The 17,982-nt window shown below is 36.2% G+C and overlaps 1 protein-coding gene across 1 annotated transcript; it reads left to right on the forward strand.

Annotated features, from left to right (window-relative positions):
* Window positions 1-80: 80 nt before the first annotated feature.
* Window positions 81-11,455, forward strand: LOC116298128 (guanine nucleotide-binding protein G(o) subunit alpha). The gene is given in 9 exon segments (XM_031706500.2): window positions 81-321; window positions 657-699; window positions 826-967; window positions 1,142-1,249; window positions 1,252-1,304; window positions 6,319-6,447; window positions 7,174-7,303; window positions 8,939-9,092; window positions 9,991-11,455. Coding segments are annotated over 9 exon segments (1,065 nt in total). The 5' UTR covers window positions 81-203; the 3' UTR covers window positions 10,179-11,455.
* The last annotated feature ends 6,527 nt before the right edge of the window (window positions 11,456-17,982 follow it).

Genomic DNA, 17,982 nt, shown 5'->3' on the forward strand with positions numbered 1-17,982 from the left:
CATTGTTTTTCTAGCGATGTGATTGGCCGAGGTCAAATAAATTACTAATTCTAGAGATAATTTATGCGGGCCTGTCAAAACGTGGGCGAAATCGCGGACCAAAATCGCTCTGAAACCGAGAGACCAATGGAGGTTGAAGTCTGCTATTTTCTACTTGTGTTTTCGACCTAAAGCAGCCATCATAGCCTGGCTCCCTTTTCAGAATGGGTTGCACTTTAAGTGCAGAAGAAAGAGCTGCCATTGCAAGGAGCAAAGCGATTGAAAAAAATCTCAAACTTGAAGGAGCTCGGGCGGAAAGGGATGTGAAACTGTTGTTACTCGGTAGGACTAAGACGGTTGTTTGCTTGTATTTTGGTGTATTTATGTCTGGGATACGGCAAATATTCCTTTAAGACCGAACTCATTTTACAGATCTTTAATAACTTAGGATATCTGAGCCTTGCTTTTTGAAGGTATCTTGCTGTAAGTGAAAATATTTAACCAAGAATGTTGCAAACATAGAGGGATATGCAGTTGATTTCAAAGTTGGAGTTGAGCTGTTACGAGGAGGCGTGGACTTCAACCTCTCCTACAACGATCTCGTATAGTTTGCACATTATTTCATATTTAAGATATTAAATCTAAGGCTCTGATGGCTCTAATTTATCTGTGTTTAGGTGCAGGAGAGTCAGGAAAAAGTACGATTGTCAAACAAATGAGGTATGGGTATCGTATTTTGACCTCTTCCTTGACTACAGATTGGGTGCAACTAACTTTTATTTTCGTTTCTCTGTTATTTTGGTGGAGTTAAATGTGTTCATCGATTGTTGACTTTATATTCTCTAGGATCATTCATGATCATGGCTTTTCACCCGAAGATTACAGACAGTACAAGCCGCTTGTTTTTAGCAATACCATCTACTCTCTTCTTACAATTATCCGTGCAATGGATAAATTACGGATTGACTTTGAAAACGATGAAAGACTGGTGAGATTTCGATACACTTTTTTGGTATTATTTCATGAATTTATTCCTTAGTTTATGTGAGTCTCAGTTATCGCGTTTAAAAATCACTTAAATGGCCTCACACCTCAACAAACTGTTGCTCCTTTACCCCTCTCTCTGGCTGAAGGCTATTCTTATTGTTTGCTGGTCTTTCAGATGGATGCTAAAATGGTATTCGATGTTATAGCCAGAGCAGACGATACAGAACCTTTTTCTCCCGAATTAACCGAGTCTATGAAAAGATTATGGCAGGATTCTGGTGTGCACAACAGTGTTTTAGTCGATCAAGAGAATATCAACTCGGAGATTCCGCTAAATAGTAAGTGAAAATATTAAAAAGTACGAGTTGTGAACACAGTGACATCATTTTACTACAGTCCAACTTATTTATTCAGCACTCCCCATTTGAATAGCCTATTTTTGTATATATTTTTCACACTTATTAAAGCCATAGTTGTTTATCATCAGAAACGTTATTTGTAAATTTTGAATTAAATACCTATCAAAGGTTGAATGCTTTTTGGATAAATTCCTTTGCTGATTTGATGGTTGGGTAGTAGTGATATATACAGTACTATCATATTATTCTTGAATCAGTTCCCCAAAGACTTGGAGTAATATTTAAATTGCTAAAGGCGGGCTTAGGAATAAACCCAGTGAGAACGTAATGTTTTGGATGCGTTTTGACGCCAGTACTAAAACAGATTTCGCTAGAATCTAGAGCTATTAGAAACATTGAATTATTGAGAAGCTGTCCACCTTTATATGGCTTTTTCATTTTGAAGAGAAATTAGAAGAAATACTTATGAAAAGTAAATAATAAATTGTTTTCCGCCTTTTCTGCAAATAGCTAGCATTGTACCCTATTATATTGATACACTATTAAGGTATTTTTTTCTTCCAACAACATTTCTGGGATCATTGGAGCGTGTTTGTTTACAAATAATAAAATTTAGTGGAATGTAAAATTGACAGAAAATTAGTATACACAACATTTAGTGTACAGAAAGGTGTCTGGGACAAAATTCTCAAAAACTCCAACAAAATCCAAAATAGGTTGTTTTGCTTCCTCTCAGACTTCTTGAACTGTTATTATCCATTGGCTTCCACTAACCTATATATAGTTAGGTCATATTCTACCAATGCTAAATAGAAATCAGAGATCCTTGTTTGACCAACAGAGTTGGAAATGACGCAAATAACATGTTCTATCACATACTTAAATCTCAAGTATGTGTCCATGTTTCAGTGTTTTTCACAGAGACATATTTTTGTTGAACTTAAATCAAGAAAGGTTATAGAATGTGCTGGAACTTGGGAGCAACTGTGTTGTTTTCCAGCTTGTTTACCTGGATTTAAATTTGCAAATTACGTCTATGGCAAGTTTTTCCCCTCCAATAACAAGATATATATGTTAGTATTGGAAATGAATTTATTGTTGAGTGTATTATGATCCTGGATATTCTGGACATAGTTAATAATGTTTTTACATGTTCAAAAAACCTGGAGGTGTTTTCTAGTGGTCTGATTTTTTGTGTTAATATTATGTAAAAAATAATGATGTCATCTATTAGTTTTTAACCCTGGAAGTAAAACATATCATGCAGAGCTCTACAATTTGCATTCATAATCAAGCACTTGCACCACTCTATCAATAACTTATATGACTGTGATGTTTTTAACAACTATTTTTTGCTCATTTTAACTTGATTTTTCAAATTCACAACTAGATTCATGTAGCTATCTTCTTTTATTATGAATCAGCATTTTATTGGCATTGAAATTTTAGTTCGTGGTAAACAATCATGTTGACATTGGGAATGTGCTTACAAGAAACTAGAAAGTTATTTTGTTGACTAATTAATTATCTGTTGGCCAGTGTTATTTTAAAAACAAAAATTTAAGTGTAAAAACCTAACTTGAGTTTATTTTTACTTCTTTCAGCTATGTGTGTGTTGCTTTTGAAAATAAACAGTGAATGAACTTGAACTTGAATTAGTTGTTTACAAGCATTGAGAGTCTGATACAGACAAACCCTCAATAGAAAGATAACAAAACTTTCTCTTATATATTCAAACATATGACAAATGCAACTTTCCACAATATATATATAGCTCAACCAATTCCATCTTTCTCAAGTGAACTAGGAATGAGCTTCCATAATAGCAGTTCTGATATTTTCTTTCTTGGAAATGATTGTAGTTGACATTAAAGCTAATGTAGATCATAACAGTCATGATAGTAAAATAATGTCTTACCATAGGCCAGGTGTGTTTTTGTGTGTTTTAATTACAAAACACTAGATTTTACCCATTCATTTGAAATAAAAATAAATAAAAAATGGTGAAGTAAAGTTTAGTATCATGTGGTCAATTTTCAGTTGGCTTGTTTGACAAACATTTACATTACACTTAGCCACAACTATATGAGTTGTTGTTATTACATACTCTTGTGCATAGAATTAACACTGATTGCAGATCCCTAGAGCCTCTCATTTTGATGCAAAGGGATACATTAAGTAACTTGTTTTCTCACTCTTACTATGAATTTTTCCCTAATTCTGATGAGTTTTTAAATGTGGATAATATTAAATAGATAGTAATTACATGTCAACACACACATATAGCTCTCATAAGCGCTTTCAAAATCTCTTGTTTTTAAGGTTATTTTGTGAAGTTTAGACCCATATGGGGGGTTAAAATTATACACAGCATTTATCTTTATAATCTACTCAGTGGTAGATCCAGGGGGAGGGTCAAACTCATTAGGTTCAATCATGGTTTAATTAATTTTAAGGGGGTGGCTTTTACATAGAAAGCACCACATAGCATATTTTTAAAGGTCTTACCTTATCCTGTATTCTTATTATTTTTCAATTCCAAGGGGAGTAACAATTCACCCAAATCATCCCCCCTGGATCCACCCTTAAAGATCACTTTTATTTAAGTGTCTAGTCATTCTAGTGCTTTTGCACTAATTGGGGACACTTTCTGCTCACACGCACTACCACTACATTTAATATTTTATGCACACAACGCTCAGCTCACATGTTGATTTTTACGGAGTATTGAGTGTTGCGCATTTAATTTCCATAGCTTGAGTATTTGTCACTGAGTTTTATTACTACCTAAAGAGTGAGACAAAAATTGATTGTGACAAGTAAATTGGCAATAGACTACCATCAATTAATTAATCAATTAATCAACTAAAGGCATTAGAGTACTTACGGGGCTTCCAAATCAGACGCACAAAATCTTACCATTTGCCATCGTGCCAAATTAGGGTTTTTGTGGAGTTTATTCAAGACATATTCTAAAACATCGATAGAAAACATAAAGATTTCAAAGGCACGTGTCCATGGAATGTCATGGAAATGCATTGATTGACATCCAGCAAAACCTACTTTGTCGTGACGACAATTGTATAATTTTGCACAAATTGGGAATAGACCTCTTTAAATTACCTTCGTTGTTTGTTGTGCACATTTCAGACCATGATGCCACTCTTGGGTGTTGATTCTTTCATTCTGAAATATTTTAAAATGCTTATCATAAAAAGATCAATTCTTAGGGGAATGTCACATGGTCTGAAATGGGCAATTTGCATACGATGGGTAAGAGATCTATTATGTGCTGTAAAGGTAACATACATGCAGGGAATGCTTTATTTGATTTAGAGTGATTTAGTCTATTGCTGATTTATCTATTGCAATTTTTGTCTTGATCAATACATGCATGTAATAACTAAGAAAGCATTTTTCAATTTTGACAATGGTACTTCAAGTTCTTCATGTTGATGAGAGAATATAGTTCTTTTAAGCACATTGGTGTTTCAAAGCTTTATAATTATAAGCTTTTGTGGATCATTGTTACAGGTTAAATTTAATTACACATAAGCAAATTTTTTCAAATCATGAATGAGAGGCGTTTTACATTTGTGTTGTTTTACGTTTACATTTAAGTGCTTTTCCCTTTTTCCCTCTTTTTTGCAAGCACCCACATCCCACCTGGTTATGTAATCAAAATTGTAACCCCCTAACCCACCCCCCCCCCACCCCCCCCCCCCCCCCCCCCACACACACACACACACCTCCCAAGTGTTCTTACCAGGCCGCACCATTGCAAAATTCAGGCATAAAAAACAGATATGGCACACAGATGTCAACTCTATGCACCCCCAAGGCCGCATGAATTATCCAAAGAATACTTCCTGATAGTTTTAAAAGATTTATAGTACTTTTGAAATATTCAAAGTTGCATTATATTGTCAATAAACAAGGTGAAAGTCCACATGAAGCAACACGAATTGAGCATAGCCACCATCTTGTATTTCACTCGCCAAGAGGTCTGGGACTAGTCTGTGTTAACTGACCTTGTTATTGAAGGCTCAAGTATGGCTGCCCAGCGAAATTTTATTTGGTTGTCACTACTAATAAAACTGTCTTACATTGTGGTAGATTTGCAACAGAGTTACTGGCAAAAAACATTATTATTCTTTGTTTTAAGATTTTGGAAATGGACCATCCAGTTTTCTAAATGGCCCCTAAATTTTGGATTGGTGGGTCCTTTGACCCCCTGAAAGCAATTCCTGGCCAGAACACTGCCCCCAACCTCCCTCCTCCCACCATTAACAAACCTTTTCAGAATTGTAATCTAAATTTAATAGTAAGACAGATTTCATAATGAAGCTGTAAAAATGAAAACTTTGATGCTTTGATATTTTACATTGAAAACAAAATAATCTTCTCTTTTTAAGTTTTTACGCCTTAAATCACTGGCTTCTGACAGAGTACGGAGAAAAAGCTTAAATTATGAGGGATTTTTTTTCCTGATTATGTGGAAAGAATGGAAAATTATGCGGGGGGAAATGCGGCATTACGTAATAACAACAACAAAAGCAAACAACACTTCATTGTTCAAGAAATACAATTTTGTTCTTTTTTCCTTAAAACGATTTGTTATCATTTTTTAGAGTTATTATGTCAGAAGCCCTCTTTAACTTTCGATTTTTATACAGTATGTATCTATAGGTGGGGTTAAAAAAATTGCATCTGTCTTCCTTCTCTGATTTCTTTAACCAATGTTTACTGCAATTGTCAATAAGACAAGGAGTCTGTAGTGAAGACTAGTCACTCATTGGAATAAGGTTTTTCAAAGCCACAGTCAAAAGCATAAAATGTATCAACTGATTTTTGTAATTGAGGGGAGTGAAAAATAATAATTTTAGCATGCAGCTTGAAGCTGCCGAGTTTACTTAATATTGAATACTGCAGCTATGAAGTCTTTTTTTGTTGTTGACTGTTTTGATATAATCGACCTTTTATCTTCTTTTAGTTATTTAGATTCATTAGATCGGATAGGAGCCAAAGACTATGAAGCAACGGAGCAAGATCTTCTAAGAACAAGAGTGAAAACAACTGGAATCGTGGAAGTACAGTTTGATCACAAGAGACTTCACTTCAAGTAAGAGGAACTGTTTAGTTGTATACTAGCCAGTTTTCTGATGGCTACTGTAGGGATACATAGCTGAGGGTTTTTATAAGTAGGACACATATAGTGCTGGCTTAAAATTTAACATGTGCAGTCTAAAATACCATGATACTGGAATAGTTTCCCATTGGCCCCCTTTGCTCTTTGTTCCCTCTTGGTTGCAAACTGTCAACTCATTTAATTATGTCAGATGCATCTAGCTGGGTGTGAACACAATGTAACCAAAAAACAAGTTCTGTGTCTTTTAATTTGCAGCAGCATAAGTTGCTTGATATACTGCATTGTACACCAAAACATGTTCTTACCAAATTCATAACTAATATGAATGTTTGTTGGGCCATGAATGATCAATATAATCCATACATGTTGTTGCAAGCACTGGAACTGTTGGCATAGGAAAATAGCAAGTTTAAATAACAGTATGTCCAGACTCTTCAGCCAATGCTGCATTTTAAGGATAATTGTGTACTTAATGACCAGTCAACATAATGTCTATGTGTTAGTTGACAATTGGCTAACAGTCAGCCAATGCGGCACTTGCATGGAGCATTGGCTGATTGTAGGCTGTGCGTTGACTACAATGATTGTTAACCAACATGTGTATGCTGGTCATAAAGTACATGATTACCCATTTTTATTCAAAATTTGATACTGATTTGTTTATATGATTTTTTAAATTTTTTGTTTTTTCCATCGCAGGTTAGTTGATGTTGGAGGTCAACGCTCAGAACGAAAAAAATGGATTCACTGTTTTGAAGATGTTACTGCTATAATATATTGTGTGGCTCTGAGTGCTTATGACCTGACATTAGAAGAAGATGAAACAACAGTGAGTATAATGAGTATGACCCTTAAGACAATTATATTTTATTTTATTTAGAGGCGTTCGTCACGAATGCTTGAGTTGTTTGTTGGTAAATAAATAAGCAAAAATACTATTTTTCAGTTGAAATGGACATGGCTTTTAAAGAAGTTTTATAAAAGGAAAGTCAGACATTTGTTACTCCCTTTTATAAATCCCCCACCCCCTCCCCAACGTGTAAGCCAAACCAAAAACCCTTAATTATGAAATCTTAAACATAGACAGACAGACAAACAGACAGACGTTTGTATTTGGTATCAAGTATTAGAATATACATAGACATTTTACCCGAATAAATGTATGAAGGCTATAATTGTTGATTTATAGTAATTTCTATTATGTTATAATAGATTCACCTATTTAACCTATTTAGTATTGTTATTATTTAGTGCCTAGTTTGGGTAAGAAGACCACATACTATATTAATTCTGTATTGTATGTGATCTTTTTATAAACCCAGGTGTGGTAATTGGGATACTGTATGCTAATAGAGAAGCTGCTTTTTCCATCTATTTCCTGCATGTCATATTCATAGGTTATACAACCGTCTATCTCATTTGTTGAATTTTTGTTTTAGTGACATTTAAATACTGTATTTGTCACTGTGTTTGGAGGGATTGGGGGAGGGGGGTGGGGTAGAGAAGAGAAGAGAAGAGAAAATTCACTTAGCACTACACATTTTTCTGTGCATAGGAGTAAAATCATGGAACTTGCACAGTTTAGCCATTTTCCTTTCAAATTTAACTTTGTTTTTCTTTTTGTGATTTTGGAAAATTCGACCCAGTCTGTCATCCGATAAATAGTGTGAGGTTTTTTGGAATTTGCAATGTTTTTTTTTTCCAAAATAAATTGAAAGCGAGAATGGTAACCACCACTTTCTATTTCACATATTAACTTAGGAGACCGTAGAGCATCCACCTACAAAATATGAAAAAATTACATTTCTCAAATGCATTTATTAATTGGTAAGCATAGATGAAGGTTCGATTTCAGGATGACTCAAGAGTACATGACTTGTACATGTAGTTCAATATTTCAACATAACGGCTGCATTTGTACAATATTACTTGAATATTATTAAATGCTTAGTACATGTAGCTAGAAAACTAATTAAGATTACCTTTTGTAATCTTAAGCTTGTCTTGCGTAAGCTTGTTTAAAACATGTAATTTTGCAAGGGATGGTGTTATTTTTATTCAACTTCAGCCATGTTATCAAGGCCATATTTTGTCTGCATATTTTGAGGTCATGTAGCACAGAAACGAGAATGGTGACCCCCTTTTTTAATTGCATAATTTATTAAAACGTCCATGGTGTAATGAACAACTAGTTATTATTAATTACAGAACTAACTAACAGGAATACATGAAAGTTGATGAGGGAAAATGGGGTTTGGAAAATGACCTTGAGTTTTTGCTTAAAATCTCCTCCTTCATTCAATGAAATCTCTTCCTTCATTCAATGTAGAGGTAGTGTGTGTGTGTGTGGGGGGGGGGGGGGGGGGGTAACCTCTCTGAAGAGCCCTGTACAGGGAGTGGTGGCTATAAATGAATAATGAATGATGCTGTGTGACTTCTGATTGTCTTAATCAACTTTTTTCAGAACCGTATGGATGAAAGCTTGAAACTTTTTGAGTCCATCATCAACAATAAATGGTTTTTGGATACATCTGTAATTTTATTTCTTAACAAGAAGGATTTGTTTGAAGAGAAAATTACAAAGTTCTCTCTAACAATTTGCTTTCCTGATTATCCAGGTGGGTTGAATAAGCGAGTTTAACAGGCACATGTCAATCCATTGAGTACAATGTCTTTATTTAGTATACCCCTTCTGATGGGATAGACTAATATTGATGTACAGTAGTAGTTCTAACAGGTCATTTTCCCAAGGGTCTTCTTTCTTTCCTTTCTTTTTTTCCTTCCTAGCACTATGAATCTCTCTCTCTCTCTCTCCCCCACACTGTCATAAACATTGTTCCTTCCAACTTTTCGTTTTTCCATCCTTCTTTCCTCCCATTCCAAAGCCACTTCTAGGACCCCTCTGAGCCACTATGCCCCAACTCAACAGCCATTTCTCCCACCCCACTATGCCCCCAATGCACAGCCACCCCAACCCCCCCCCCCCCATCCCCTCCCACCCCGCTGGGCCAATACACCCCCACTCAACAGCCACTTCTACCACCCTTCTGGGCCACTATGCCCCCACTCCACAGCCACCTCTCCCACCCCTCTGGGCCACTACGCCCCCACTCCACACCCACTTATCCCACCCCTCTGGGCCACTATGCTCCCAATGCACAGCCACTCTCCCACCTCTCTGGGCCACTAATCCTATTCAAACCAAGAAGGCGACCGAGTAAAAAAGGTGCATTCATGCACTGAATCCAAATATGACAACCAATTAGAATAACTATTGCTCTGCTTTGGACTGACTAGCCTCGTGTTCACGTGGAAAAATAAGAGCTTTTTTGCGTGTTTGAGAGGCTAGTCAGTCTAGAACAATAGTTATTGAAATTGATATTTCACCGTGTTTCCATTCGGTGTATTGTTCAATTTTGTCCCCATATATATATATATATTTATGTTTATATTTATATATTTATATTTATATCTTTATATTCTTTGATAATGACGTCAATACTGTTGTTGTTACAGGACCGAACACATTCGATGATGGTGCAAAATATATAAGAAAACAATTTGAATCAAAGAACTTAAACGATGAAAAAGAAATATACACTCACCTGACTTGTGCGACGGACACACAAAACATCAATTTTGTATTTAATGCAGTAACGGACACAATTATAGCTACTAATTTGAAAGGATGTGGTCTGTATTGAGACCTGTGGGTGACAGCATATATTTGAATGGCACTGGGTGCTGAGACTTCGAACAAGTTTGTGAGATGCTCAGACTCAAGCAGCGATGAACATTCATTAAGTGATGACGTCAAGCCCTGTGGAAGAACACAAATACTACTAATACTGTATTATTGCTGAATACAAACGGGCTACAACTTACAGTTAAATGATTATTATAATTTATAATAACGATAGTAATAAGGTGGTCAACTATCAGAATGACAATGGATCAGCACAATTTTACCAGACCAGGCCTTGCTATACTCGTGTAGGCCATCGTGTGATAAAAAAAACCCATTGAAGCCGATAATCTTAAAATAGTAATTATAGTTTATTTTTAAGCATTTTTTAAAATAATTCGTAAGGCTTTGATGAGATCATTAGAGTACATTGTACCAGTAATTTTACTTTTTAAATGACAACAACATTTTAAATGTAAATAGACCCTGAATATGTGGTGGTTTTTAAGAAGTGACTATTGGCCCTTCCGAGGTTGATGAAAACTGGAGCGAGGTGGAATAGACGCTTTTCAAGTTCTAAATTACCGCTGTGTTTCTTGATTACAGACTCATTTACTCAGGGTTAGCCTCGGTTTTGTGTAGAATATTCACGTGTTCTAGTCAAGGTCCGTCAAGTTTCAAAGTGTCCGTATTGTTGAAGTTGTGCATTCTTTACTTTACCGTTGGTATTTGTGAATATTTAGACGCTGATTCGAGGCTAAGCCTTAGTAAGGGCTGTTTTAGGTGACATGTTTCCAAGATGGCGTCTATTTCGTCCCTTAAAACAATGTTGAAGTTGTGCATTCTTTACTTTACCGTTGGTATTTGTCAATATTTAGACACTGATTCGAGATAAGCCTGAGTAAATTAGTCTGTAATCAAGAAACACGGCGGTCATTTGGAACTCGAAAAGGGTCTATTGCTGTGAGTTTAGGGGCTGTTTTAGATGACATGTTTCCAAGATGGCGGCTATTTCGTCCCTTAAAACAGCCCTACTATGCACTGCATTGGAAACTCGACCCAATTTTTTCATCAACCTTGGAATGTCTGATCCTAAAATTAGCTAGTCATCATGGCTACAAGCTGACGATGATTGGAGAAACTGTCTTATGAATTTATTTTTTACAACTGTTGTCTTACATGTAGTTGGAATCTCAAGATTAATTTAATATACGCGCAACTTCACATTATTCAAACACTAATAATTAAATTTGATCTTAATATCAGAACAAATACATTGTAAACTGACATACTACAGTTCTTGTCTGCCTCATTGCTCATTTTCTGTTGGTGCGGTTTCATTTCTGGGCTTGTTCTTCCACCATTTCATTCCATGCCTTGACATTTTTCGTGATGTAGTATGATACACAAGAATGGACTTTTTAGCATATCTCCCATTTCAGATCACATGACATTCCCTAGATAATTGTTCTTTTAGACTATGACGAGCATGTTAAAATTTTTACATATGAAAGAATCAACTCCCAAGAGTGGCATCACATGGTATTAAATATTCATAAACAAAGTTATAAATAAGTGTGAGACTGCTCGTGCTTCTCCTTACACTTCCTTCGTGCTTACGCCAATTCTTGCATGCTTTATTACTGAACGGAGCGCGGAAAAAGCTGGGCTTTTTAAAAAAAATTTTTGGTAAATATATACAGCTATTTCAAAAGAGGTTGAATAGTGCATTCCAAGACCGAAGTGCATTGTGGGTCAGTGACATTGTCTAAAGTAGGATTAATAATTAGTATTAGTTAGTTTTAGTGCATTTCATCTGAAAGAATATACTAACTACATATAGATAGTTAATTGTTGTATACTTACTTTTTATTCAAATTTCCCTGCTAGCAGTTTCTCCTTTAATCTCCTTTTAGGCGGGGAGGAGGGGGACTGCCGATGTAGAGCGTTTCCTTTGATACACTGCCTCCACGATTGTGGACGAACGAAACCAGTTTTTGACCGGGTAAATGTAGTGCGCATGAGCAAATGTAACACACCGTGGCGCCAAACGCTTGACGATGCATAATTGTATATTATCGAATGGTATCCAACAACTGATTCTTTACGTCTTCTTTAACACTCTTTGATGCAACTGAGTCCCTAATAATGAATTGGACCGCAACATGCTTAAACTTACACATATATTTACTAGTATGTTAACTTCAACTTTAATGCCGAAGAATCGTCATGTCAATGTCATTCATTTTAGCAAAGCCAAGAAAAATACAAAAGAAAAGAATTCACATATATAAATAAATTAATTAAATACAAATATATTTACTAGTTAATGTTAACTTTAACTTTAATGCCTAATAATCGTCATGTCAATGTAATTCATTTACTAGCAAAGCCAAGAAAAAGTCACATCGATAAATTATTAAATTAAATTAAATAAATCAACTTTGTTTATACGGGATGAAACTTGACAATAATCGAACTGATAAAATTGTGGTCCTCTTCATTTAACGTTTCATAGTTGATTAGGGACGGGACCGCCATTAACGTGGTCTACCGAGATATGTAGTTACAAAGGCAGCGAGCACCTTCTAACTTAACGTGCTGAATGTTTTGGTCCCCTTCCGCATGCTCTTACCAACTGAGATAACTGCGTGGTGCTTAATCGACATTGGCATCTATGGTACTATGCATAAATAATAGATAATTAAATAACGACGATTATGGACAAAAAGTACTTCGAATTTAAGTAAAATGGCGGCTATGAGGACTAGTCCTGGGAAATGGTATTTACAAAAACAGAAATGGAAGTTGAATTCGAATTTTAGGAAAGTTCACCAATTATGATTAGTTCTTTCATACTACTCGTTCTATAGTATAAATACACAGGTGTTTATTGAAAATCTCGCGCGCTGATTGTGGTCGAGAAACTCAGATTATCACACGATAATCACCTCCAGCGATAATATCCAAAATGGCGGCCAGCCGCTTTGTTGCTGCCCCTAATTTTAAATGCGTCTTTTATCTTCTTCTTCTTCTTCGTCTTTTTTTTTTTTTTTTTTTTTTTTTTGCTGAAAGAATCACCTATGTATTTATACTAAATAAATATTCACCTCAGGCTCAGAGAATATTGGGAATAATGACCTCAACTTCGTTTCGGTTATTATTCCCCGATATTCGCTTCGCCTTTGGCGAATAATTGTTAAATACTGGTACTGACTTTAGACGATTCGTAACAGGAAAAACGATAGAATAGTGTTGTTTATGAGTTCTTTTTACAGGATCTTGGAGGTATCTTGGTATTAGAACTTTTTCCTTACTATGCGAACCACTCTTCGCTCGGTACAAAACATATCAGTCGTACTGCAGAGAGCCTCTCGGCGACTCTCACTCGAGTCTTGTTTGTCATCTTTCGTGTTACAAGCGAAACCGTGTCTTCTCCGAATGGGACTACTTGATGATGATTTTATCGGCAATCTCTTGTTGCTTGGATTGCCCTCATTAGTAGACGAGTGGAGTGAGCGTTCGGGGATTGTGGGCGAAGATGGAGCACTCTTAAGGTAAATGGGGTCCTGAACGAACCCCTTCTTTCTTCCAGGTGACTGTGGTGAAAGGGACCCCCTCTCTTTTTCGCATGCCAATTTGGGATCCAGGCAGTCGGCTCTTGGTTGTGGGCTTGAGGCATCTGTTCGTGTTTTGTCTGGTATTTTTGGTAACGGGGGTTTTACAGGAAACTGCAGACCATTTGCGCCTTCTTTCTTTTTCTTGGAGGTTGTACATTTTGGACTGATGGCGTCTTCGTCCTTATTACCTGGTGATTGGAGTGTCTGTTTTTCGTTGTCGCTGGCAGGCTCTACTTTTTTAATTTTTAATTTTATTCTCTTTTGTCTGCATTTCTGGGGTTCTTTCTTGGTTTGATTGTCAGTAACCACAGTACACAAGTTTTTCTCTACGGCCGTATTCTTGTCACAGACCAAACCGTTGTCGCTACTTTGATTTTTACTTTTTTCTTTACTTTTGGCGACAGGAACGGCCTTTCGTACTCCTTTAACTTTCATACCTGGAGCACTGGTTTTCTTCCTTTCCATCGCCGAGTATAAACGTATCTCGATGAGAATTGTTAAATAGTACTCTTCGTAGGATTAGATCGTACGAAGTAATCTTTACAAACTGAAGTTTAGAGTGAAATTATTTTCCCTTTTTATAGGAAATGCCTTGATAAGGAAGGCTTTTCTTCACTATGACGCTTACGACAATGATACGTCATTTACATATTTCATTTGCGCATTCTTTAAGAATGGGATTTATTTGACTTACATTCTAATTCAGTTCGAAGAAGTCTTAGCTCAGATAATTAGAACGCCCGTTTCTTAAAACTACCGGTCTGGATAAAAATGAAATTTTGGTTATTCATGGAGCTGATCACAATCGTGTGAGAAATCACGCCTCATAACCAGTCTTTTTCTCACTCCCCTTAGTTACCGTTGCTATGCATGCATGTCTAACGAGGTTAAGAGTGTTAAAAAAAAAAAAACAGAATTGAAAACTCTGATTTCAGCCCTAGCCCTCTTGCATGGATACCTTATTATCTATCCAAAATACAAATAAAAATTACATTTTAAACGCGTATGTGCCCATTTTCATTTCTTTCTTTGTAATAGACTTTTCCAGAATTCACTTGTATGACCACGAAACAATGGTTTGAAGTCGAGACTTAACTTGATTCCTTCATTCGTTAAGTTCACCCTCGACTTGAAACCATTGTTTCGTGTTCTAGCTGTCAATCGAATAAAAAGGGAAAGGCTCACTTTATTCTAGATTTTCTTCCATGACGGCCGATCATGACCTCATTATTGACGTCTTTCGGTAGAGTGCTGTACGTAAGACTCTGAAGTTTTATTGAAACCAATTAAACAAAATGGCTTTAATGACTCCCTTTTATGGTAATTTTCACTAGTTAGGATTGTTGTCATGGTGATTGTTTACATTTGATCTTATTCGTAGTCACGCGTTCTTGTGTCGTTGGGCCGGTATCCCCAACCTGCGAGACCTAAACACATGTATTCTTTACTGATAAATCACGATAAGCCGAGTTTTTCCGCACAGGTACCTTATACATGCTAATGTACATTTCTTGACCTTAGGTATGGTAATTCTTTGACACCCTATTGTTTTAGAGTTAGCCGAGATTTTTGCAAGCAAGGGGAATTATATGACAATGAGAGAACCACATAAAGGGCTTCACTTTTTTTAATAACAGTGGTCCTCATAACAAAGCTCTCTCAAAACATTTCTCTTATTTATTTTTAGTTCATGACCACCTCCGATGCCGCCATATTCCAGAAATACAATTATAATCTTTTAGATATTTAAAAAATGTTCTATTTTCATGCGTTTTTGCGAAAGTTCACGGTTAAAGCGTCTAGCTTTTCTTCCTTGTCTTTGGTTACGAATGCAACGGATCTGATTTCCTTTGAATGGAATTAAAAGAGGTGGGATATCTGCATAGCCTTTGTCCGCTAAAAGAAATATGTTTGGCGGGAAATCAAGCGCCATCCCAGGCCCTATTGAATTCATTGAACGAAAGCTTTGGGAATCATGTGTGCTACCTAAAAACCCAGTCTGGAGAAATCGAATGTGGCCAGAAATGTCGCATATCATTTGAGTGTTCATGAGGTGGAAATGTCTATGTCCACAGTAAAAGCCTCTCTGAAGCTCGGTCAAAGGAACTTGAATTTCATGAGATGTTACATCTATGCAGCCAACTACAACTACTTGGTTACTAGGCCAGGTTGCGCGAGAACGAAAGTGATGCCAGAAGACACCTAAACCTTGATAAAGTAATGCAGATATTGTTTGTGAGCTAACATCAAATAGCAATGCAAGAGTGTCGAGGAAGGGGTATTTCCGCAGCCATATGAAGACAAGTAGAACACGGTTGACGATATCCAGTTTAAAACTTCTTAATCAGCTCAATTAGCCCCCCCCCCCCCCCCTAAACTCAATTAGCCCCCCCTAAAATTTTGGCTGGATCCGCCCTTGAATAGGGTTCATTCTTGGGGTAATCTGAAAAACGATGTCAAGGAATGTTTCGGTAGTTTCTCCCACAATAAATAAATACCGTTGACGGGCTATCAGAGTAAAGAGGTCACGCCCCGCGAAGTTATACCCGTAAAAATTAGGTAGAGGTCGTTGCCTTAGAGTCAGTTGTTGGTACAAAGGTGGTACTACAGATGTAATCAAAAGATGTAAATGTGCCAGAACATGGACAAGAAGATGAATACCTTTCTCTATTTGAGGTATGGATTGTTGGATGGTCTCATCGAAGTAATGGCAGAAATAAGACGTTGTAATGCAAAAAAAGTAATAGAAGTAAGGTAAATTAGGTAAATCCTGTCGTCATCGTCCATCCTGAGTCCATAACCTGCCGGTAGTTCTAAATAGTGCTTTTGTCTTTAACTACATGACTGCCTATGATTAGCGCTATCATTTATAGCGTTTTAGGTGTTAGTTTATAATACGAGCTGATCACCCTGCAGTATGACAATTCTAATAACTGGCTTGGTTGACTTCCTAATCTTTCAATTCTCGACTTTCACATCCCCATAATGCCTTGCGTTTGGGGGGGGGGGGGGGGTAACCAATCAAAAAACTGTCCCAAATTAAAAGGTTTCTTAATTGAAATTATACTATACCTGCTTTTATCTGTACAATACTGATTATCAGTTTATAATTTATTCCAAGTTATTTTTGCGTGTACAGATCATGAAGAGTTTTGGTCTTAGAAAATGTATTGACTTACGAAAAAATGTTTAAAATTTACCTTGAACGTCTTCAAGCTTCTATCTTTTTCTGTTTTTCACTTCTTCATTTTATCTTTGGATACCAAACGAGGTATTTTCAACATTGCCTGATCAGCCTTCAGCAGAATAAGTGGGTTTTTACCCCTCTGGTTACCCCCCAAAGACGCAAAGGATTATGGGGATGTGAAAGTCGAGAATAGTGAAAAAGAGAACAGTAATCTTAATTACGACTCCGATAAGACTGCCCGTCATGGGAATTAAAATGCTTTATGTTAAAAGCACTTAACATAGGTATGCAACATGATGTAATAAGGAGTGGAGCTCAGATTTTTAATGGTATTTTTTATTATGCATTTTTTATCACTACCACTCGGCTTTGAAATAAGGGCCAATATATGTGCCATTATATATATGACTATCTTTGTCATTTATCTTATTGTAATTTCTATAATTGATGATAGCACAACGTACACCAAACTTATGTAAACAGTGAAATGGTTTCCTTTGATTTTACATTATAAGATCATTTCCAAAGAATTAAGCTGCATTAACCGATAATTTTTAATAATTACATAAATTCATTGAAAAAAAAGTTGTTAACGAATATCTTCAAATCAGTTTGTTTCAGAGTAAAGCTGAAAACCGGAGGAAGCCCAAAGGGAAAGCTTAATATTTGGAATCTACAATCACAGGTACCTTACCTGTTTGCACTAAGAAAAAACAAACAGGAAAGCATTTTAGATACCAGGTATAAGATATTTACATTTTACATTGTAATGTGGTGATTTGCACATAAAATGTAATGAAATATTCGTTTATTAGCTCAGTCGGCATACACTCGGGTATTTTCCGTAAAATGCCCGGATATATTCCGGAAATTTAAGTGAGACATGAAACTAGTCATCTGATTGGTCCATCCTCAAGACCATTCAGTATATAATCCTTTGCGCCAATTTGTTACGTTCTCTTGCTGCTTTATTCCTTTAATCTCGCTGTATTATATGCAGCTTTCGACCCTAAGGA

This window comes from Actinia tenebrosa, unplaced genomic scaffold (genome assembly GCF_029948245.1).
Source record: "Actinia tenebrosa isolate PJP-AT-01 unplaced genomic scaffold, QUT_ActTen_1.0 PGA_scaffold2__45_contigs__length_23673736, whole genome shotgun sequence".
Taxonomy (NCBI): Eukaryota; Metazoa; Cnidaria; class Anthozoa; order Actiniaria; family Actiniidae; genus Actinia; species Actinia tenebrosa.